Source organism: Panthera tigris, chromosome A1 (genome assembly GCF_018350195.1).
Source record: "Panthera tigris isolate Pti1 chromosome A1, P.tigris_Pti1_mat1.1, whole genome shotgun sequence".
Taxonomy (NCBI): Eukaryota; Metazoa; Chordata; class Mammalia; order Carnivora; family Felidae; genus Panthera; species Panthera tigris.
The window spans coordinates 205,501,671-205,527,532 of NC_056660.1; the positions used below are offsets into that span (position 1 = coordinate 205,501,671).

General features: G+C 39.3%; 1 protein-coding gene across 1 annotated transcript in view; it reads left to right on the top strand.

Moving 5' to 3' along the window:
* The first annotated feature begins 71 nt into the window (after positions 1-71).
* Positions 72-25,862, top strand: part of LOC107180898 — a 42,690-nt gene continuing 16,899 nt past the window's right edge. Inside the window, exon 1 of the mRNA XM_042996073.1 lies at positions 72-718. Coding sequence (XP_042852007.1) covers positions 131-718 — 588 coding nt within the window. The 5' untranslated portion in view covers positions 72-130. The remainder of the gene's footprint in view (positions 719-25,862) is intronic.

The following is a 25,862-nucleotide window of genomic DNA, read 5'->3' on the forward strand; positions in this document are numbered from 1 at the left end:
TGCTCTGCGCCGAGAGGCGGTGCACCGGCCTGGGGGGGGGCGGGGCTCCGAGCTGCGCGGGCCCTCGCGCCCTGCCTGGGCCCTCTCTTCCCTGCGTTCCCGGCCCCGGCCGGGTTGGGGTCGCAAGGACATGGCCGCGCGCCTCAGGCTTGTGTGCCGAGTGCCGCCGTTGGCGCGGAGCCTCGGAAGCCCTGGTGTTCTCCCGGGAACCCTCTTAGCCACTCAGAGGGGGCTAACTCTGAAACCAGCATCCCCTCTCCCTAGTTGCCTCCTGCTCCGAGTGGGCTGTTTCTCGCACCTTCCACACGTGGATCGCAACACCTGGGCGCTAGGCAGGGAGGTCAACTGCTCTAGAACTGCACCTTGGAGCGGCCGAGGTGTGTGTGTGCGCGCGCGCGTGGCCCCGCGGGACGTAGGGTGGCGAGGCTCGAGTTGTGCGCGCGCGCGCGGCCCCGGGCTCGAAGTCAGGAGCGCGCATCGGACGGGGCGGGTGGTTGGGCCGGCGGGTGCGGGCAGGGGAACGACGAAGAATCTGCCCTTTGAAAGGAATTACAATCCATCCATGAAGGTAGTTGGTTGGCAGTGCCCAGGCTGTGGGCTGTGCCCCGTTGGGCATCCCCAGGCTAAAAAAAAAAAAAAGAGAGAGAGAGAGAGAGACCGCAGCCTCTCCCGGCGCTGGTGGCGGAGCCTTGCGGCTGTGGAAGGAGGTGACCCGCAGGTACCTCGTGGGAGTGTTAGGGTGGGAGGGGTGTGTAACCGCGGAGATCTTTCAACTCCTCCGGGGAACTACTCCTCCCAGGAAGAACGGTAGTCTTGAGCTTCGTGGCTCGGCCCTGTTATATTCACTTTGGACCCTTTGACCACGAATCCTTTGGTCGGCGGGCTGATGGAGGGTGCGACGGGGATTTGAAAGTTATTGGAGTCAAGGAGTTCTCCAGTCATTACCTCCGTGATTTACTCTTGGATCGGCCTAGTCGCTCTACCTTTTTTCTTTAAATTACAGTTGGACTTACTTTGTGGTGGAAGTAGTTTTTTTGCAAACGCATTATTTAACTTCTTTGTGCTCTGGTTCCTAAAATCGGGACTGAAAACTAAAAAGAAACGATTGCAAAACTCCATGGTGTTTTAACTGCTTCACCATTTTTTTGTTTTAAACCATGAAGTAGGATTGTGTGGGCCTTTTAAATTCCTAGAAAAATCTGTTTCCATGTGCGGGATACATGCATTTTAACATATTGCATCTCATCGTAGATTAGGCAAATAACTCGATTCTTTTATATGAGGAGCAGGTATTCATTCATTCCTTAAAATGCGATTTCATGAATAAACCTCCTAAGAATTGATCCGGTTCTCCTGTTATTGTGAAATGGCACAGCAACAAATGAGTAATAGGAGAAACAGAGCATCTCAGACTTAACTAATTAGTGATAAATTAAAGATAATTAAAGATTCCATATGGATATATTAGTATAACATTCTCTTGTTTATGCTATTTCCTCATGAATATCAGGGATTCAGAAGGAATCTGTAAAAATAACTGATGGCAATTGGTCAGTTTCTCAGTTTTCCTTTTATCACCATAATAACCACGTCTGTTGTTTGCTTTCTTTGAGTAGTAACCTCTAGGGTTGTGTTAGCATTGAAAACAAGTTGGCACTAGAAAAAGGAAACAGCACATTCTACCCCCATCCTTCCCTAACTGAATTGCATCACTGTCACCCTGTCAGGTGGTTATCAGTAAACACACCAAGGGGAGGTGGGAAGTTCCACTTAGACTCATTTTATGTTAGTAAAAATAGTTTTTCCAGTTTTCTTTCCATTTGAAGTTCCTCACATGGAAAACAGTTAGGCTGGGTACCTGTTAAATTTTTAAGGATGAAGAGTATATTAAATGTAACAGTTGAGGCACACTGCTGAAGTAATTAGTGAGTGTTGCAGGATTTCGCACGTCATTGATGAACTGGGCTTGTTATTAATGGAGCTTTTTAAAAAAATTTTTTTAATGTTTATTTTTATTTTTGAGAGAGAGAGAGAGAGAGAACGCGAGCTGGGGAGGGGCAGAGAGAGGAAGACACAGAATCTGAAGCAGGCTCCAGGCTGTGAGCCGGCAGCACAGAGCCTGACACGGGGCTCACAGGGCTCCAACTCACAGACCATGAGGTCATAACCTGAGTCGAAGTCAGATGCTTAACTGACTGAGCCACCCAGCCACCTCCCCAGTTTTTTTTAATGTTTACTTATTTTTGAGATTCGGGGGGGGGACAGAGAGAGGGAGACAGAATCTGAAGCAGGTTCCAGGCTCTGAGCTGTCAGCACAAAGCCCGACGCAGGCCTTGAACCCATGAACCATAGGATCATGACCCAAGTCGAAGTTGGATGCTTAACCAACTGAGCCACCCAGGCACCCCTAGAGCTATCTTTTCTTACTGGTCCTTTAAATATTTATCATCACAGTAGCTTTAGGAAGATTGACATAAGTGAGAAACCAGGACATACGATTAAAAAATTATAATAAGGTTTACCTGTACCCTCTTTTGGTGTATGTTTCTAAAAGCTTAAGTTTAGGGGTGCCTGGATGGCTCAGTCAGCTCAGGTCATGATCTCATGGTTCATGGGTTCAAGTCCCACATCAGGCTGTCTGCTGTCAGCACAGAGCCCGCTTCAGACACTCTGTTTATGTCTCTATCTGCCCCTCCCCACTCACGCTTTCTTTCTCTCTCAAAAATAAAAATAAACATTAAAACAAAACAACTTAAGTTTAGCTTTTAGAAGTAGAATCTGAAGGTTAGGGAAACAATTATTTTACTTTCTCAGTTTGAAAAACCGGGATGGTGTAGTTCAATTTCCCTCACACTCTGCTAGGAATCTACATTGCAAAAGGAAATGAAGAATTGCCATGAGCATATGGACAGTTCTTGTCATTATTTGTATATTTCAATGAAAAGATTTTTATTCTAAACGTTGTTTTGTATCCTCCCTTGCAGTTTTCACCTCAATCCCTACTTCTCTGCACTGGAAGACCTGGGTTCAGTTCTTTAGAACTGTTGTTAAATCGTCTTTGAAGGTTTGACCTAGTCCAAGAACTGCCTGACTGATCAGTTTGATTGGTCTGCTTTAGCTAGTTATTTGACAACTTTTTTGAGTAAACACCTGAAGGTGGGAACCTGTTCAAAAGCAAAGGCTGCTTGGAGGTTATCAACCACATTCCCCTTGACTAAGTTGAATCTTCCTTGGATCGAAGGGATGGGTAAGAAAGAGGATAATTCTTGGGAGGAAGACAGCAAAATGAAACAGATCTGGTCTGGACCCTTTGCAGAGCCTAACCTGGCCAGACCTTAGAGCATTCCTAAAGCACTAACATTCATGTAGCAAGCCTGAGTAAGTTGTGTTTGCTCTCCGTCTTTCATGACAGGCCATGCGGATGCTAAAAACAGTGAAAAAGGCATCTAGCTGGTGTAAATAACCCAGTGCTCTTGGATGCATTTGCTTTCCACGCATTCACCCAGTGGTTCGGTGGATCATAAAATGTGGCGTTAACCTGACCGTGGGCATGAGGCGAGGTCCACAATTGTGGCTTTGGCCGTCAAATGATTGCCCTCCCTTTTTAGTGGTGCATTTCAAATGTGTGGTCTCCCAATTATTATCATTTTCTGAGGGTGAATTTTATGTTGAGTCTAGTGCCTAGAGTTTGTACACATGTTAGTACTGTGATTAAGTCCCCAACATCTTCATATGATGATAAATTGACTGCTGTGGAGGCTGGTTGCCACCAACTGAAACTTCAGGTTACTTCCTTGTCCAGCAGTTTTACCCCTCAAAGTGATAGCTTTCTGCCCTTTTAATTTTTCCCCTCTCCCCACCCCCCCATATTTCCACCACTCTTCCATTGTGGATAGAAAAAAGAGGGCAAAGAAAGAGGATTATTTACTTATTGTTGTCCACTTTGAAGGTGTGGTAGAGAGGGAGGCCTTACTAGTTCAGGAGTCTCTTTTCTAGGAAGACAGACATTCGGACTATATGTCAGGTTCTTCTCACACCCACCTATCTCTCTGGCATTAGACAAAGTCTAGGCCAACTGAAAGGAGGAACTTACGACTTGAAAGAATCGGTCATTCGGCTACGTGTGATGCTTAGTGAACCCCTGCAACAGAAGTTTGAAGCTCTTCGTTGGGGAGCAGAGGGAGAGATGAAGTAGATTGCCATTTGTTGAAATCCAATCCAAAAATTCATCTCTTCCCTGACATGCTCCTTAACCTCCAGCGTAATGGGTATTGATCGCAAAGCACACTAAAGTTACAAGTTGAACCTCTGCTGTAGTTTATGAAGGTCTAAAGATATGGAAGTCTGAGGTAGGTCAGTTCCTTCAGAGTAAATGAACCAGATGGACAGCTAATTTTATAGGAAAACTTAATCTTTTTATTTTTATTTTTATTTTTTATTTTTGTTTTTTTTAATTATTGTTTTTTTTAACGTTTATTTATTTTTGAGACAGAGAGAGACAGAGCATGAACTGGGGAGGGTCAGAGAGAGAGGGAGACACAGAATCCGAAACAGGCTCCAGGCTCTGCGCGGTCAGCACAGAGCCCGACGCGGGGCTCGAACTCACAAACAGCGAGATCATGACCTGAGCCGAAGTCGGCCACCCAACCGACTGAGCCACCCAGGCGCCCCTTTATTTTAATTTTTTTAAATAGCTACACTGCTGGATCTAACAAGAAATGAGATTTGATTTTTCATGTAAACAGCAATTTTAAGTATGACTTTCTGATACCAAGTTATTTAGAGTATTTTCCTATAAGATAATAGATTATGTGTTAAAAAGAGCTATAAAATATACATAAAGCATTTTGGTGGAAACATTCATTCATCTAATCTAGTAAAGGAAAAGCAAGTACATTTTGAGGATGTCTAATATGAGGGCTGAGTATCAAATATGGATTTTTTTCTTCTCTGAATCTTGAATTAGTATAAGGTGTCAACTGTTAAGAAGTAAAAAAAAAATTGTGAAATTTTAGTAGCTGAAAAAGCAGAATACACTTTTCAAAATTGTCTTGCTGTGTTAATGAGTTGTCTGCGTCTCTGATCATATTACAACAGTGCTGCGGTGTTTTTAAAAGATATATTGGCAGTGCATTGTCTAAAATGCAACTCACTCTAAACTATATATATTTAAGTTAAACTTTAGTTTTTAACTTTTTTTTTTTTTTTTTTTTAGAGAGAGAGAGCAGGGGAGGGGGCAGAGGGAGAATCATTTTTTTCTTTTAAATTTACTTATTTATTTATTTTTGAGGGAGAAAGAAAGTCTGAGTGGGGGAGGTGCAGAGAGAGAGGGAGACTGAGAATCCCAAGCAGGCTTCCTGCTCACTGAAGAGCCCAACCAGGGGCTTGATCCCACGACCCTGGGATCATGACTGGAGCCAAAATCAAGAGTCAGATGCTCAACTGATTGAACCACTCAGGTGCCCCTAACTTTTTTTTATTTGAAAATTTTATTTTTGGGGTGCCTGAGTGGGTGAGTCAGTTGAGCGTCCGACTCCATTTTGGCTCAGGGCACGCATGATCTCATGGTTTCGTGGGTTTGAGCCCCGTGTCAGGCACTGTGCTGGCAGTGCGGAGCCTGCTTGGGATTCTCTCTCCTTCTCTCTCTGCCCGTCCCCTACTTGTGCTGTCTCTGTCTCTCTCAAAATAAATAAATAAACTTAAAAAAAATAATAAAGATTTTATTTTTAAGTAATCTCTATACCCAATGTGGGACTCGAACTCAGAACCATGAGATCAAGAGTTGCATGTTCTACAGACAGAGCCAGCCAGGCGCCCCTAATTTAAACTTTGATAGCAGTTACTTATTACCTGAGTATTCTACCTGTTGATTAAAATGTTTTTTTGTTTTTTTTACAGCCAAGCAAACCATAAAAAGAAAAAGTATTATTTAGTTTTGTCTTCCTTTTCCTGGCGTGCAGCTCCTCTTTTGTTTCCCAAATTGAACACTTTAAAAAAATCCTCCCAAAAGAATAAAAATAAAATATATTTTCCTCTTGAGGAGGAAGACATATGCTACATACGATTTTCCCTGGACTCCCATAATTTTGGAGATCCTGTTTACAGACTGCTTTGGGTTCTTATAGGCGTGGTGCTAGAAATGCCCATTTTATGAAGTGTCCATAAATCCTAGGTTGTCGAAGGAAGTCCAGGGGTCTCTCCTTTTGGCTTAGATGGCAGATGATTCAGCTTTTAACCCCAAATCAAATGGTTTTGCTTTTGCCAAAGGCAAGTCCTAAGAATGATTTAAAAGTATATTTTAAACCGTGATTTGTATTTTTCAAAAATGTCTCTTTGCTATTTTTTTTAAGGATTAGTGTACTCTCCTAGGACTTTGACAAAAATGTGTTTTTGCATTGACTTTTTCCCCTGTGTTTTTCTAAGATGGGCTCTGTACAAGAGAGTTAGAGGCTTGCATCTACTGTTTTAGAGATTTCCCACAAACACCACTTTTGGAGAAAGGGGCCTGAGATCTGTAGCTTTATAAAAGCTGTGTTTATCCGAAATTCTTGTTTCAGGAATTTATCAGTTCTGCCCAAGTAACCCCTGCATTGCCGTGTGGAGCTTTGTGGGGCTCTTGTTTATTTTTAGAAATCTGAGGGAATCATTTCCCTTGCAGAGCCAGCATCAACTCTGTAATCCCTGAGCTAATGTGTTAATTGTAGTGGCATTTTAAACTTTGGGCAAATGCTAATATCTCATTTCCCCCTTCCATCCATAATAATGATAAAAGCTTTCCTATCATTCACATTAAGCCTCATTATTGAGAACTTCCCTTTCCACACCCAGTCCCTGCTCTGCAACAATGGGTCCCCACCACTCTTCTCTAGAATGGCAGACCTGTTGAGCTTTAAGTCCACAAACCCTTGGGTCTAGACAAACAGGATTCCAGACACCTTGTAAAATTACTTACGAAGCAAAGCCACGCACATCTCCCCTCTTTCTTTTTCTCCTCACCCTTTCCATTTCTGTATCAGCGATATCAATAACTAACATTTATTAAGTAGTTACCATGTACCAGGCAATGTGCATCATGCTTTGGGTGAATTTTTTTTTGCCGTTTGTTACAAATTAGGATATTGAGGCAGAGAGAAGTTGAGTAATTTTTTCAGGGTCACAGAGCTCGTAAATGCTGTGACAGAGCATGCAAGTTACTGACCACAGAATTACAGAGTCTCCTTCCCCAGCACTGAGCAGGGGCCCACTCCTAAACACCTCAGCCTATCCCTTAAAAAAGCAAAAGGAAACAAGGCCGCTACATTTTAATAAAGGATACAGGCAAAACTTCTCTGAATAATAATGATATATTCAGTCTAGACACCCACCACCTATCCCTGTGCCCCTAGGAAGCAGGTGCAAAATAAGAAGTAGAAAATGCACAGTGTTTCTGATTTGAGTTTATAGCCACTTATTTTAACTTTCAATTTTATGTGGAGTAGGTAACAACTTCTGCAACTACCAAGGGGATCGTTAACAGTTTCTATGACATTTAAATGATCGAATACTTCCTTATGAAGCTCTGGCTTATTTTGTTCACAGACACACAGTGAAAATCAACTTTCCTGCTTAGGTTGAGCCTATAGGTGGAGAGTGCTGTCAATGACATGAAAAAGCATCAATCGAGTATAAACTGTGTGCTATAGTTTATAGCTTGGCTTATACTAAACCCTTTATATTTATCTTTGTTAAGTTTATGGTAATTCTTCAAGGGAGTTGGCATTATTGCACCTGCAGGTCTGTCAGGGTGTAAAGTCAGCTCGAAAAATCTGCATTCATTTGGCATATCTCTTTTAGGGGAAATGGTGTGGGAATGGGCATAATCAAGAAAGTAAACATAAACTCAGGGATGGTGGTGGAAGGAGAAATACATCATCTACCCCTTTTTATTTTTCTATACTCATTGCAAACATTACTAATAACATCACTCTTTCCTTCAAGGGTCCGCCACTGATTTACTAGCAATGGCACAAGAAATGAAACTCCTCTGTCATGCTTGATCTAACATATGACGCGTACAGAGTTGGTTTGAAGAGACCCTAATAGATGGTGCTTTTGTAAATTTGTGATGATATGTGTTTGTGGTCCTTTTTGCCTAGGAGGTTATGGAAGGGCTATGAAAATCTTTTATCAGGACTTTTTGCTTTGGAGGGCAAACTTTGTATGAAGAGAATGTGAAGTGGGTACAGCAGGAGAGAGATCATCATCATTAAATACGTAACTAGAAAAATAAATCTCAGGATAGAGGGTCTTGCAAAGCAGCATATGTGCAAAGCACCTATTAGATGCTTTAAGAATGTCTGGAATGTGTCTCATAGTATAATAAATGACTTTATGCAAAATACCCACATTTGCAAGTCAGGGAGCAGCAGGAGACAAATTGAAGAGTCAGGAACAGCTTGTTCTTGGGTCAAACCAGCATTTATATCTTAATGTTTTCAGCTCCAACTAGCTAAATCTTCCAATAACTCAAATAGAATTTTGGGACCCAAGTAAGGAGTAAATGATTGAAAAAAAGATGAATTGCGATCATTAAAACCTAACTTTACATTATTCAGTTGGTATTGTGATGTTTAAATGTACACAAAAATGAATATTTGAAAAATTAAATCATTTAAAACCTATGCATAGAAGTTTGCTAAAATACTAGAGCCCTTTGGGGGAATGTTTCCCTAAAGGATCAAACATTTATTAGTTATATCTATTTTATCTTTTACTCTTGGTGTATTTTAACAATTCTCACTTGTATCAAGTAGAGTACATAGTTTTAATCGTATTTATACAAGTTGAACTCTTGTTTACCTCCTTTACCAAATGGGTGAAATGCTGTTTATTTACTCATTATAAGTGTAGTACGGTGCACAATTAATTTTAGAACCAGAGAGAGGAGAAAACTCCATTTTTAGTCTCAGTTTCTACCTACCTTAAATTCCAGAGAATTGAGCTTATTCAAGCTGATTATGTTGCAGTGCATCAGTCTTAAGTATGGTCACTTACAAGAGCTGAATCATCTTCCTGAATGTTTCCCTGACATCCAGTGTTTGGTGGGGAACCTCAGAAGAATACAGCTTTCTAGTTAATAAATATTTTTGAACAAGAGAACAAAACACATTCTATAGAATAAAAATTCACTCTGTAAGTTGATAACCCCTATAAGGTGTGGAGGAAGACTATATTGAACCTTTGGTTGTTGGGAAAAAATAAGTATTTATTAAGGATAGAATATTCAAAATGGCCTGTGAATTGGTTCATGGTTAGATGAAGGAACGCTTTTTTCTTAACATATCAGGGTTCTTCTGTATTAATGTAATACTCACTTTCATTATACTGAAAAAGGGTATTATAGCATTTTCTTTGCTTTGAGTTTGGTTCTTAATTTTATTTGAAAATGCAGTAGAAAGAAATATTCATATACTTCGGCTTTAAAGCATTAGTTTAAAACAAACAAAAAGCAGAATCAGACCTGTAAGTACGGAGAACAAATTGATGGTTGCCATAGGGAAGGGCGGTGGGGGATGGGCAAAATGGGCGCAGGGCAGCAGGAGATACAGGCTTCCTGTTATGGAATGGGTAAGTCACAGGAATAAAAGGCACAGCAGGGGGAATATAGTCAGTGATATTGTGATAGCATTATATGGTGACAGATGGTAGCTAAACTTGGGGTGAGCATAGCATAACGTATAGAGAAGTTGAATCACTATGTTGTACACCTGAAACTAATGTAACATTGTCCACTCAACTCAAATAACACTATTTAAATATACTAAATATTAATAATCTTATTAATATTAAAATATTTAAAAATATTTTCCCCATGATACCACAAATACTCAAAGATAAGAATGCCTAAAAAAGATAAAAATTCTATTCTTTTTTACCACTATAAAAATATTCTGAATATGCTAATAGATACAGTGTAAATTACTATTTATAATATCCATTTGTATAATTTATAGACTCAAAAAGAAAAATTAGCTTTTTGAAAATGAGTACAGCTTAGAAAATGTTTTCAATACTGATCCTGCCTGGAAGAAAGGCTTTCATGGTCAAATACGTTTTGGAGATGTACTGTATTCCTGTTAGAAAGTCTCATTGCATATTGCTATAAAAGGCCCTGAGATGTCTGACAATTTAAAAAACTCAAAACTGTCTTACTTTGTTTTAGTTAACATCTCCCAGGTTTATATGATCACGCATCCTTTCATCAGTAACACCTATTAACATGATATAGATTAGAATTCCTTGCAACACATGCAGGGAATCTTTCCTAATATGGGAAAGGATAATTTATTATTTGGGGGAGTGGTTCAGAGACCAACATTGTAATTGCAGTAGATATGTATTTATTTTTATGTGTTAGGAAAAATGCGTATCTCATTCATGATTTTACGGCTATTGTTGCTTGGACTGAATCTAAGTTAATGTATGTGAGAAATGAGTAGATTTAAAGAAAGTATAAAGTGAATGATAGTAGAAATGATATAGATATGGCAAAATCGTGAAGGTAGAAGGTGAGTAATTGAGGATTGGGAAATATTAATAGGTTGCAGTAATTTGCATGTGTATATTCAAACTCATCATCAGGACATATAGGGAAGAAGGACAGTAGCTCTCTGGTTCTGGTTTTAAAATAATTTTATGACCTGGAAGAGAAGCCTGTTCTAGACCCAGTTTCCTTATCTGTAAATAGGGATTGCTGGATTGGAGAACATCTGAGGCTGACTTAAGCTCAGCAACATTGATGTGAATGGAAGGTTACAGTGGCCATCTGATCTGCTAACTCCCCTCAGGCACTCAGGCAAAGCTCCTTTGTTGTTGCATAGCTGGAGAATTGTAATCCTGTAGCTATCTCTACCGGGAAAACCATGGCCAAATGTTGCGCTGACTGCACCTTACTGAAGGTTTACTTGGGCTGTCAGGTTTGCTTTGGTTCCTGGGTGTCGGCTTCGTTCGTTGACATGCCATTATTTGGGATCTTTTTGCGCCCTTTTCTCAAAATAGCTGAGCCAGGTTCTTGGATTTGAGTTCTTTGTGTGAATGGGGCACCCTGCAGTTCTAGCTCCAGGGAATTCTCTGGCCTGTGGTGAGACTAATCTGGAGGGCAAGGTTTACTCTTTGGTTTTACACCCACCCACCTCCCCTCTCTGCAGTTTTTTGTTATTTTGGAGAATTGTCATCCATATAATGTAGTATTTAGACTTCCAGTCTGGTCTTGTCTTAAATTTTCAAAAATAATGACTTTCTTTAGATAGATTTATCCCTAGGGATTTTTAGTTTTGATTTTTGTGTTTTTAATGATTCTTGATTTATGAATACGCTCCTGCGATCTATTACATTTCTAATGGCTTACGGTTAAGTAACTGTAATATAATGGTTATGTACACAAACTCTATCAGGCTCTGTCACTTACTAACTGACTTTACACAAGTTTCTTAACCTGTCTCTTCCTTTGGGTGTTTTTAATCTTTAAAATAAGGATAATACTACTAATCTCCCTCAGAATTAAATAGTAAATACATTAAAAACACTCAGTACAGTGCCTGGTAAATAGCCCTCAAAAACTGTTAGCTATTGTTATTACAGCCAGTGTCTAGGACAATTTTTTGGTAAGATTCCTGAACTGTCACTCATATTGGTACACTGTCAGTTGATTTTCTTGAAAGTTCTAGGCACGTAATTATATCACATGAAAAGAATATCAGCTTAAATATGTTTTTCCTGATTTGTTTTTCTAGAGGAACTCTTCACTGGGATTCTTCAGCACAACATCAAATAGTAGTTGAGATGATTTCTGTTTGTAGTGACGATTCCAACTTTCTTTCACATAATCTATCTACTATAATTTATAATCAATTTTATATCCTTTTTTTAACTCATCATTATGACATGAGCATTTTTCATGTTAATAAATTTTAGCAAACATTATTTTTCCTAGAGTATATAAAATTGTATATTATAAAATGTAACATAGACACATGTATTAGTATATAAAATATAGGTATAGTTTAAATAATGATAATAATAGGAATATCTGTGTATACACCAAACTTCAATAGAATATGAGGAGGCAATTGGGAGCTCTTAGTGCCTTTCCCCACTTGTATCAGGAATTTTTAGCCATCGTTTCCTTTTTATTTTTACTACCAGTGAATAAATATTGCCATATAGATGTATTATGATTTACTTAGTAGTTCCCCTATTGTGATTATTTATACTGGTTTATATTTTGGATGTTGAGACTAGAGCTTTCCCATATTGATGATGCTTTCCATGGGACAGATTCTGAGGAGTGGAATTACTAGGCCAACGGGTGTAAGATTGTTTTAAAAGCTTTGGTCAAATATTGATTATCAAATTGCTTTTCAGAAGGTTTGCATGTATTTATATTCCCCCAAAATAATGCATACAAGAATGACAATTTCAGTTCAACAGTCTTCAAAACTGAGGGTTAGTAATGCAAAAGGCAAGACATATCACGTTTTTATAGAACTCTTAATTAGGTTGGATTTTTTAAAAGATCAATTAAAATTTTTTGAGCAGTACTCTGTATACAGAAATGTTGATATACTACAAGTGTTTAGCTTGATGAATTTTTACAAAGAGAACACAACTTTGTAACAAACACCAAGATGAAGAAACACATCTCACCCAGCTATAGTTGTGTTCACCTTCCAGTGTAAAGACCATTTTGTGTGCTAAAACCTTTGAAGAAAGAAAATTGACTTTGCTTTGACCAATTTAGTTTTGACAGCCAGCAGCAAGTTTTGAATTATATTCTCCTCATATAGTAAAATAGGATTTATAATTGAGTATAATTAATATATTATAAATAATATAATTCTGATCTCTTTTGAAATGGTTTGATGTCATTTGGCTATCAAGCCAGATAACTTTGCAACTACTCAAGAGTTTTTATGTAAGCCATGATAGTGTATCCTATAATGCAGGTACTTTAATTATAGTGTATATAAATAGGGGTTATCTCCATGCTTATTTAAGACTCAGATTCAAGGGACCCAGCTAAGACTCACTGAATCAGCATTTGCATTTTCATGAGCATGTGGGTGATGCTGATGCTTGCAAAGGGCCCCTGGACCACATTTGAGTAATGTTGCTCTAGGGGATAAATGTCTCTTCTGAAGAAAGACATTCTGCAAATGTTGGTAATTGAAGCAGTTACCTAAGACAACCCTTCCACATTTCATGATCAGTTTTTAAAACATGTAATAAAATATTTTTCATCCGTCAGTCCTTTCTAGACTTTCCTACTATAGACCTAGACACATGGTGTTTAACATAGGGGTGGTACAGTTTGTGTAACCAGAACAGGAAACATCCAGCTCAGAACACACCCCTTGATTGCAAAATCTTTGGAACTGACCTGGTAGAATGGATCTAGCTTTTCAAAGGATCACCCTTAGCTTATTTATCTTGGCAATCTTATGGGTATATTATCTGTATTATGTAGTAGCCAGGTGAAACACTGTAACTTAAGGTTTTACCTGACTGTACAAGTAGCAATAAAATGGAAACAAACAAACAACCGACTCGCTCCCTCCCGAAGGTGTTCTATTTAACCTAAGTTCACCTGTTTGGTGTTGCAGGTTTGCAAGTGGATCATTTTATAAATGGCTGATAATTCAAATTTTTAGCCAAAAGAGAAGTTTAGAAAACTATCTCTTTTGTTTCTTCTCTTTTGACATTGAAGAACACTAAAGTTCATATGTTTTTGGAGAGTCGTTTAGAAAAAGCAGACTGCTTACCAAGTAGTGAGATATTTGGCAATAACTCGTAGAAAAATTTTTGTGGAGTTTGGTTTTGCTTTCAATTATCTGAATTAGGGGTTTTGCTTGTCCTGCTGGACTTGATGGATTAAAGTCATATTGACCCTGATCCTTCGATATTGCTTGACCCCACCTAGTTCTCTCCACCTGCACCACCACCCTGGGCTGATGATGTACTTGCTTCTCCCTGCTGGTCTAGAGCCATGGGCTCCTGTTTCCCCCCGTATTCTTGACCCCTTCTAATTAGTTCTCCACATTACTATCAGAACGGTCTTTTTAATAAAATAAATTGGATCATGTCATTCTTCCACCTCCTCCAGAGGCTTTCCTTGGGTGCAAAGTCCTCATCATGGTCCACAAATTCCTGCACCGTCTGCCTCTGGGCTCCCTTTTCTGACCTCAGCTCAATCCTGTCTCTCTCTTGCCCATTTCACTTAAGATGTTCTTTAACCCATGCAAGCCCTTTCTTAACTCAGAGCCTTCATGCAGGCTGTTCCCTCTATCTGTAAGTCTCTTGCTACCTGGCTAACTCTTGCCCCTCTTTTCCATCCGTGTTTAAATGCCACATCCTTAGAGAGACCCTCCAAGTCTACATTATGTCTCTGCAGTGTTTCTCCTCCCTGTGTATTTCTTTTCTCTTGATACTTATCACAATTTATAAATGCATGTGTTTATTGGTATCCTGTTTTCCTCACTCGTGTGTTTTGAGAGAAGAGTTTTAGGCTACGTTGTTCATCATCATATCCCCAGTCCCTAGCATACCACCTGGTCCTGAATAAATACAAGATCTGTAATTACCCAGTATGTGAGTTACCTACTGCTGTGTAGCAAATGAAGGCACAAGTTTAGACATTTACTTAAAATATTTACTCAAAACAACAAAGAGTTCTCATGTCATAGTTTCAGTAAGCCAGGAATTTTTTTAAAAATTAACTAATTTTTCTATTTTCTGTGGGTTATTAGGGCTGTTGGCAGAAGGCCTCTGTTACATGCCTCATGGTGACTCTATAGGGCTGTCGGAGTGTTCTCACATATGACAGTTGGCTTCTCCTAAAGGGATGATCCAAAAGGCAAAGGGAACTTTGGCTGTCACGTATTGTCACTTTTGCTATATTCTCTTTGTTAAAAGGAAGTCACCAAATACAGGTCACATTTAAAGGGAGAGGAAGTTGGCTCCATTTTTTTTTTTTTTAATGTTTATTTATTTTGAGTGATAGAGAAAGAGACAGAGGGAGAGAGTGCAAACAGGGGAGGAGCCGAGAGAGAGGGAGGGAGAGAGAATCCCAAGCAGGCTCCAAGCTGCCAGTGCAGAGCCTGATGTACGGCTTGAACCCAGGAACTGTGAGATAATCACCTAAGGCAAAATCAAGAGCCGGGCACTCAATGGACTGAGCCACCCAGGTGTCCCGCTCCATCATTTGAAGGGAGGGGTATCAGAGAATTTGTGGGCATATTTGGAAACCACCACAGTTCTTCCTCTAGCCATAATTACTTATATTGCCTCCACGTGAAAAATATCCAAACCCCTCCTGCCATCCCCCCCCCCAAATTGTATTCATTTAAATTATGAGCTTGGAATGTGGGATGTTAGCTTAAAAATCAGGTCCAAGTATGGAGAGACAAGTTCATGGGCGTAGTCCCTTACATATAGCTCCTTTAATACCATTCCTCTTGATCTTAAGACCAGTGAACTGAAGAGACAAGTTATCTACTCCACCCCAGCCAGCCTACAATGGTGGGATGGGCCTAGCAGAACCACTGTAAACAGTTCTGTCAGAAAGAGGGTGAACCGAATGTGCACAGTAGTGCTTGGTCCACGCACTTCTGATTTCTCGCTGGGCACAGGTTAACAGTTCTTAATTAGGAATCAAGTCTTGGAAATAATGCTCCTTGGCTCTTTGCTCTTATTTTCAAGCTCTCAGCCATTTTTTTTTTTTTTTTTTTTTTTTTTTCCATGAGAGGTATGTGTTTGCAGCTCAGTAGTCAATGTGTAGCTTACTTCCTGCTTGTAGAAGTTTGGGGTATAAAGTCCTCTTTTCACTTTGTATTATCTCTGTCCTTTTCAGTCTGAGCTGTTGATATCTATATCAATGTGTTATATGTAAAAAGTATAAATATTTACAAGACATAGAAATTATATGGAAGAAGAGATTAATTCTCCTGTGGGCAGGGAGGGACTGGGAAGGCTCTAAGACAGACAGCAGCATTTTCAAGACTGAGTAGAAATCCATTAGGAAGACCACACAGACAAGAACAATCTAAATATAGGGAAGAACATGTACAGAAGTACCACTGGACTGAAACTGTAACATGTATACAGGGACTATGTATAGCTTGCTATTGAGACAAATGGCTCAATGGCAAATGGCTCCAAATGGCTTGCCAAGACATTTGGATTTTATTCTGTAACTCAGTATTTCTCAAAATGTGGTCTACCAACGTCTCACATCCAAATCATTTGGGGACTTTCCTGAACCCCACTCTAGACTTACTGAAGACATATTCTGGACCCTCTGGAGGAGGAACTCAAGTTGAGTTTTAAGGTTAGCTGCTCTAAGAGAGTTAGAAGGTTCTCAGTAGGTTCTCAGCCTGATTTACATTTTTGATAAATTACTTGGGGAGCTGTGCAGAGGGTGGTAAGATGGTGAGAAAGGGAGATCAGTATGCAAGCTTTTGCGATGGTCCAGGTAAGAGAAATGGAAGGCCTATGGAGATGTAAAAAGGAGAATATAAGAGTCGTAACAATAATGAAGATCACACAAATAGAAGAGATTGATACAATGAGGTTTTTATTTATACACATATAGACATATTGAAATTTACAGTGCATACATGTGTAAAGTTTTATGGGAACACAGGAGGCAGAAAATAACACTAGTATTCAGAGAAATGAGGTGGAGAAGAGTGGGAGTGATATTTGAACTGGGGACTTGAAGTATGAATAGGAGTTCATAAAACAAACAAAAGAACTTACATGTAGCGAAGAGGCATAAGGCAAAGTGAGGATCTGATATGCTTTGAAATAATGAGAGGTTGGGTTGGATTTGAATGTAGTTGCTTGAGGGAGAGGTGGGATATGAAGCAGGAAAGAGAAGTTAAGGTCTCACCAGAGTGGCTTGCTGATCCCAAGGCTATTTCCTCCTCTTCCTGAGCACGCACATTTCCCAGTCTTTCTTGCAGTTAGCTGAGGCCATGTGATAGTGTCCTCACGGTTGCAATGTGTGTGGAAGTGATTTGCATCGTTCTAGACTTCTTTGCACCCTTAAAAGTCTCCCACAAGCTAGTCTCCATCTCACTGTAAACATTTGTGGCAACTTTAGAAGTCACTTATAGAAGATGGTAAAGCCACAAGACGGACAATGCCTAGGTTCTTGAATCACCTTTTGGAACATAGGTGCCTGCAGATAAGGAACACCCTTTTTGGATTCAGTATAAGGAAGAAACTGACTCCTTGGGTTTGAGCCATGGCATATGCTTGCCATGCAACGGAATTGGGACATTGCCTCATAGGTGAAGAGTCATTTCCAATAGGGAGTGATGTGATTTGGCTTGTTTTTAGGGGAAAATCACTTTCAATACATAGTAAAGAGAAGCCCTGGGGTAACGTCTTCCACAAACGTTCAAAGGCTGTCTAGTGAATGGGGAATGAGATTTTCTAGGGCTAAGGTGCAAACCAAATACTGAATGCTTGCCTAAGTGAAAGCTAAAGGGAAAGGAGTGCATCTCTACTAGAAAGAAATTCCTAGCAGTCAGAGCCGCTTGTACAGAGGTTTCTTCAGTGAGCTTCCTCTCCCTGAAGAGATAGCCAGAGTGAGGCTGGAGGACTTCTGCTCGCTCAAGTCTTTGGTGGGGGCCTGAAATAGGACACTTGTAGGATGTTTTCTATTTGAGATACCGTGACCCAAAGCGATTATTTCAGTCTAAATTAACAGACATGTGCATATATGCCCCATACAAGCCATGTGATTAATCTCTTCTTTATTTATGCCATTACACATATGTTTGTATTATCTAAGCACTGACTTTGAATTCTCTTGTTTCATTTTATGTGTAAAGCCACAGTCACCCTTTCCATATATATAAGTTTGAACCTGCAAGCACATTTTAGCAGCTATGAAATTTGCGCTAACTCCTCATGTGTTTATTAATATTACTTTCTATTTCCTCAGTGTCATTTCTGAACTATCATTTGATTGTGAGAATGAACGGACGCTCGATGCTTCAAACACACACACACACAGTTCTCATGAAAAATAACCTATAAATTACTTATTTTTAAAAACATACAGAATTTAATATTCTTAATGACTTTGCATCTTTTTCCTGATACCTGTCTTGATTTCATTTAGTTCCTGGTAGTATGGCCTATGTTAATTTACATAATTCTATAAAATATTGCCAGAGATTGTTGAAGAAACCAACTAGATTATAACATAGCAGTCTTTTGATTCCTAGATTATACAGCACTTGAAAATGAAATAGTTGATTGACATGGTATCTTTTACTTCCTACATATTTTCTGGGATCTGGCTGGCCATCTTGGCTTTAAGAAGACTGAACTTGATCTTAAATGGTTAGGAATCAGGGGTAAAGTTTATTAGGTTTGCCTTAATTAAACTGGTGCCATGCAGGAGGGAGCAAGGATATCACTGCCCTGTTGTTACTCTTGGCAGTCTTCCAATTTCTCTTTTGTGATAAATTACCCACCCTTTGGCCTGTGATCAACCACCAGGGAAACAGGTTATTGCTTTGTGGAGCAGAGGGGGAAGTATATTATCGTTTAATTTTCAACGACAAGGGCTGACATATTGTGTCAGGAACAAATAAATCTTAACAGTTACTCATCTAATGTTTAAACAATTCTGGGATTCTTTTATTAGGACTTGATAGAAGCCTTTCTGTAAAGGTTGACATTCTTCTCTGGCTGGCAGATACCCAGGTTATGAAGCCATGGCTGGGTCTCTGTCTCTAGAAACGAAGGAGGTATCTTTCCGGGCCGGGAGTGAGACATCTTGCAGAAAAGTCTGTGGAGAAATCTGTAGAGTATTGCAAATGTGATTTTAAAAAGGTCACCCTATTTAAAGCAGGAGTTTTACACATGTTGTCAACAGTGGGTATTTCTTTGGAGAAGGATTTGGTCAGCAAATAGGAGTTGCTTCCATTTTCAACTTTATATACGCTCATATTGTTTGATTTTTAAAAACATAATTAATATAAATTACATTTGTAATAAAAATGATTTGTACAAAACTAGTAGCTTCCCAAACGCTTTTAGTTTTGGAGAGACACTCTGACCTACTATACCGTTCTTGTTGAAAATAAAAAAGCTGTCGGCATTTCTGCATGTGGTTCAGAAGTGATCCTCTTACCAGAACTATAGCTTGTATTTTAAAATTAGGCATGACTAAGTAAAGAAATGGAGAGGAAGCATGACATGGAGGGAAGGCAGAGCCCGAGGTGATATGGACAAAGCAGAACACATGAAGTTGACTCTAAGGAACTGACTTGGTGGGAAAGGAGAGTATGCTCCTCCGTGGGTGTAGGAGTTTGCTAGGCTGCCATACAAAATACCACAGTCTCGGGGGCTTAAACAGAAATTATTTCCTCCCAGTTCTGGAGGCTGGAAGTCTAAGATCAAGGTGCTGGCAGGTTCATTTACTGGTGAGAGCTCTCTGCCTGGCTTGCAGATGGCCGCCTTCTCACTGTGTCCTCCCCTCGTCTTTCCTCTGTGGGTGCTCTTCTGGGTGTGTCCTGATTTCCTCTTATAAGGACACCAATCAGATTGGATTAGGGCAGACCTAAATTGCCTCATTTTAGCTTAATTATCTCTTCGCAGATCTTCTCTCCAAATACAGTCAGACTCTGAGGTTTAGGCTTTAGCATGAATTTGGCGGAGGGGTGGGTGGTGGTATACAATTCAGTCTGTATCACTAGATACATTTTCTTAGAGCTTTTTATTCTTACAGACTTCAGTGAAAATGAGTTGGGAATGAAAATGACTATAAACATTCAGACTCAAAGTAACCATAGTTCACTGAAGAATAACATGTTAATCATGAACCCACTGTGCAAAATAAAATTAAAACTGAATATCATCTTGAGATGTAAGCACAGTTATGTGACACATTTAATGCATGAAGAATAATCAAGAAATTGTACATTTACAGAGAAAGGAAGGTAACTTGTTAAGAATGCTGGCATTTTTGGTGCTTGTGTGATTTATTTGGAAATATATATATATATATATATATATATATATTTTTTTTTTTTTTTTTAATTTTTAAAAGTTTTTATTTTCAAGAGAGAAAGTGTGCGAGTAGCAGAGAGGGGCAGGGGAGGGGGAGAGAGAAAGAGAGAGAGAAAGAGAATCCCAAGCAGGCTCCACACTCAGTACAGAGCCCGACATGGTGCTCAATCCCATGACCCTGGTACCATGACCTGAGCTGAAATTGAGTCAGACGCTCAACAGACGGAGCCATCCAGGCGCCCCATCTTTATTATATTTTAAAGAAAAGCAGACATGGCAAGAAGGTATAAACATTAAACACACCGAAGCTTTTATAGAATATGTTGTTCAGTTACAAAGGAAATATTTAGCTGGTATCCAATTCAAAATCTTTTTAAAAGCATAATCCAACTATTTAAATCAGTGTACATATTTAATAAAATGTTTATTTGATTATACCAAGATTTGAAAAGTAATAGCACCACAATTATAATAGAAAATATAATACTTTCCACAATTTTATAAATTTGAGTTATTCCAAGAGGTTTTTATATTCCTTAGTGTTTAGAATGCTCAATGCCCAAATTATTTCTAGAAGAATTTCTTTTTTACACTTACTGTCAGCCTCCCAATTTGACATGTACCATGCATTGCCTGTGTTGTTGCCTTTTTTTTCCCCCTATGTTCAAATATTGTCTTCACCAGTAAGACAGTGAGCATCTTGGGAAAGGCCATGACTAATTTATGATTATTGCTCCAGAGCCTGGCACATAGTAGGTAGCTAGTGAAATATTTAACGTATCAAGGTCAAGTAGTATACAAAATTTCTTATACATATGATTATTTTGTAAAACTGTGAAAATGTGAACTAAATTATGATTTTAAAAAAAAGTCAGATAAATGCATGGTTGAGTCTTTAGCTGTTGGGTCAGTTGTCCAAATAATTATCTCAGATCCCCATATACTTTTAACTTGAAATGCTTAGAAAATGGAGATTGAAAGGTTTTCATTTCTTTTTTCAAATTACCTGTGGTAGGTATGGCATAATGGTAAAAATAGGAACTGCTGAGTTCATAATTCTGGCCTTGACACTTACTAACTGTGTGACGACGGGCAAGTTACCTACTTTATCTGTGCCTGAGTTTCCCATCTATAAAATGGCATGGTATTAATACTTGCCTGTCAGGGGTTTTCTTCAAGATTTAATGAGTTAATCAGTGAAAAGCTCTTAGAAGAGTGTCTGATGCATCATAAGTGCTCCAAGGGTCTGCTTTTTAAGGTGTCTTTATCAGTTCACTGAAATAGGTGTAGACCCCTGACTACCAAGCCAGCTACTTTATTGGTGTCCTATACTTGTGATGTTACTCAGTTAAGCAAACAAAACAAAATCATTTCACTGGTAAATGCGTTCCACAAGCAACGTAGATTTTAACCTGTGAAATTAAGACATGCTTCCCACACCAAATTTGAGACTGTTTACCAGCTGAGCACTAATGGCACAATCCTTCTTCAGAAACGGTGGCTCCCTCGGATCTTGTACAGTGAGTGCTATGCAGTGAGTGCATGCCCCCAAAACGAGCTGATTAAAGTGAAGTACAGACAGTATTGATCTTAGTTCCCTACAAAGGAGTCACTTCAGAAATTTGAATAGAACACAGAATGAGCTTTTCTCAGAACTCCACAGATGTGGCTTCAATGTGGTGAGTTACTTAACAGAATGATGAAGGACACAGTAGACCAAGAGCACTCACTTGACAGCCTTTGTAGGGCCATCAGGTTAATTCCCAGCAGTTGGGAATTTAGCTCTAGCAAATAAGTCAGGATGGAATCACAAGGAAGCTGTGTGTGTGGTGCTTGGTTTGTACCAATTGAGAGCTACTGCTAGCCTGTTGGAGGTTGCCTCCTCCAACAACTAGGATACCTTTGGTTACACTCCTAAAATTAACCATCGCGATGTTATGAGAGGTTCTAACGTTCCCTGGCTATATGGCTTCCGGTTTGTCACTTAACTTCTTTGGATCTTAGTTCCCTCATGTATGAGGGAATAGAACAAGGTGTTCTTTAATTTCCCATCTAAATTCAGTGGTCTGTGATGATTCTGCAGGGCAAGTAGAAGTACAGTCAATAAAGATCTACTTCGTTAACTCATTACATGTCTTCATAAGGGCAAAATCTAAGTGTTTGCAATAATACAGCTAATCCTATATTTGAAAAAAAGCCCCTCTGTCTTGTGATTATAAAATGATGACTGGACATGCACTAATTTGGACTTCTAATTGAATGAATTGTTTAAGCATTGGACTTTTAGGAGAAACAAGCAAATCTAAAGAAGACAGTTTACTATAAAAACCAAATATCCCCAAGTCAATTGTCATCAACAATTCAGTTCTATCTCCTATAATTTTTACATCTTTAATATGCTGCTGACATAATTGACGCTCAGTGATATTTCCCTAAAATATCAAAGACAGATTAAATTACTTAAATAGGCTATACTTAGAAGTAATATGCCCCAATATTTTTTATATCCTTGCAGATATATTTTAGAAAGCTTTTTTGATCACAGCTACAAATCAAATGGATGTCTTGTACAACTTTAATGAGAAAATTCAATTTACTAGATAAGAGTTTGATCAGCAGTATTTCATTATATTTCACTAATAATCTGTGTGCATTTAGGCAAGTCACTTCACTTTGTAATCCTCACTTTTCTCAGATAAACGCAGGATAAGAGAAGAGGCAACGTCTAGGATACTTCTTTATTTCTAGAATTCCATGTGAAGTCACGTTCTCTACTTCTTTCTCCTATTTAAAAGATCCTTCCAGTTATTTTTATTTTGATTCTCCCAAAAAACTCCCATGGCACCCACTGTACTCTCTGTATTACCAGGAGATACTGGATGCTTTCACAGACAGTAATGGGCAAAGGAAATGTTTGACTACTTTTTTCCTTTGCTGCTTGCAGAGAGTTGGGTGTGGGTGGTTTCTTGGGCGGTTTCATCATCCTTGCAAGCCCTGGCCAGAGAACAGATGTAGAGATTAACAGATAAGAGGTGCAGATGACTGAAACCTGAGTTTGTTGCCTAACACAAAGCAAAAAATATTTCCTAAATTTAATCAGCCAAATACCTAATAAATGTGTGACACACTAGGTCTAAGTGATAGCCTTGGCCTTGAGAAATGTAAACTCTTACCCAAACAAGTTAGTGCTGATATATCTGAAATACTCAGATAATTCTGAAATGCTAACCTGTATGAAACTAACTGTAATTGTATTAGAAGTTCACAGAAGGGAGAGATTTGGGTTTGGAGTTGTCAGCAGAGTCTGATGGAGGAAATTTGACTTGCAGAGCATCTTTAGGGAAGAATAGTATGCATGATACTTCAATATATCAGTTCATTCAACAAATATTTGTTTAGTGGCCATGATGCTTTGAACTTCTCTAAGTGCTGGAAGTATACAGCAGTGAACAAAATGGGAAGAAGTCTTTGCCCACACAACTTGCATTCTAATGGAGGGATGTAAGAAAAAATGAGTAAAATATATATTATGTCAAATGATAAGTACTACGGAATTAAACGAATATTTAGGTTAAATTAGAGAAAGCTCTAAGAAGTGACATAGTCAGACAATATCAAGCTAACCCTCTCATCTTATAAATGAAGGAACCGAGACTCAAGAAGGTTAAACAACATAGCTAAGGTCACCCAGTTTATTAGCAAGAAAGGAATAAGATCCGGGCTTACTATCTCCTAATCTGGTGTCTTTCCCATATCCACACACCCCCTGGATGGTCAAGTCACCCAGTGCCAAAGGTGCGGGGGAGGGGCTGGCACTTTGCGTTGGGGGGAAACGGAAGGTCAATGTAAAGGGTAAGTGCCAAATCTGCTAAACCAGAGAGAAGTTGACGTTAGGTGTGCTGTCAGGAAAGACATGCATGAAATGATCCCCAGAAAATTCTGAAACTAGTTGTACTAATTCGTCAGATTAAAAAATGCTTCTGTGATTGCCTTCCTCTCTCTTTCCTTCTCACCCCCTCAGTTCCCTGAGAAGGAATTCCTTTGCCTCACGCTGTTTACCATCAGGTAGAGCGCTAATGTTCTCTGTGAATATCAAAGGCCTCTGCTGTGGTTTGTCTTGAAACTAGAAATAGGGGTTTTAGCTAAACCCAGATATTCTACAGCAGCTCCACTTTTAGGGATTCAGCTGCTGGCGAAATGCGTGCTGAGTGAGAACTAAATCTAGACATTCGATTTGGATAAAATGAGCAAGTTGAATCAAATTGAGAGCTGCTGTTACTCATACTTTCTTCATAAATTAGGAGTTAAATACGTTCCTTCGGGAGTCGGTGCATAAATTATAAAGCAGATCATACATTTCCTTAAGTGCAGCATTCGCTGTTGCTGATTCATTTTCATGTTAAGTTTCCAACAATTAGGTGGGAGGGAGGGGCAGAAAGAGAGAGAGAGAGAGAAACCAACCAAATGCGCAAAGGAAGATTTATTTGCAGATATAAAGATGCCATAACAACAATGTAGGTGCAGAAATAGCTTTAGTTTTCACTTTTCTTTAAGAAAAGCAGGAGCTTAAAGTAGGAAGAAAATATACGCATTAAAATACAACTATAAGTTCAATAGCCAGAGAGTTATCAATAGGGCAAAATCTTACCACTGTAGCTGCTGATGACATGATGGATATGAGTGCTTACTTTGTCCTAAATCTTATGTTAGACATGAGAAGTAGTTTGGAAAGGCTTCAGATGCTTTTGTATAAGGTTATAACCAGGAGATTGTGAGCCTTTATTGTTAGGGGGGTCATGGAATACAGTCAAGGACCTAACTACATTTTGAGGCCCAAGTAAACTTTTAGGAAATGGCCTAAGTCAATGACTGTCTAATTCCAAACATATATTTAATGCAATACAAAGGCTACTTAGGTTTTTACGTCTTATGATTGGGATGGGGATGGGGATATTAACTCTTAACACTCACCTATAGGTCATTCATTGCCTATTGCAATCTTCCCACCAAAAGACCAGAATCACTTGCGTAAGTAATACAGAGTTACTCAACAAGAGGGTCTCTCCTACATACTTTATCTCAGGCTTCTGGCCGCCTTGGGGTTAATGATCCATGGCACTAAGAGACCTCTAAGTAGTGAGAAAAATATCCATCACTGAATTTTGAATATGCTGTTGGAGGTCCGGAGAGGAGTCACCCTCAGGTCTTCATCCAGAATACACAGAATACATACAGCAAGAGTGCAAGGTAGAAGAAAGTCTCAAAAGTTGAAGCACTAGATTATGTATCTTGAGCACAATAGGTACTTAAGATTTGTGGGATAAATGTATGGAAAGGGCTAAGGGAGAAAAGTGCCAAAGAGGACATCAAAATATGAGGGTCAGCAAAATAATACCATGACAAGAAATGGGGAAAACAGGAGGGGAAGAGTCGCTTTTGGCAGAAAGATAGATTCCATTTTGGATATGTGACATTTGTGGGGAGAGTAATCATGTCAACAGCTAACCTTTTGCACCTCGTCTACCTGCATGATGGAACCCCTCCTGCACTCAGGATCTCCCGTCATGGCTGCTCCTTCCAGCTCTAGGGTTTTCTCATAAGCCCTTCCTTAACCTTGCTTGGGATTTTGTTCCTACTCTTTCCTTGACCCCATTTTACTCAGACCGAATTTCCTCATGGAAGATTTTTTTGCCGTGCCACCACCAAAATTAACTTCCCTGTTACAATCCTCAGTATCCTATCTCCAGATGGTTCCTTCATAACAGACCACTCTTGTACTTTTGCAGTGATTTGTT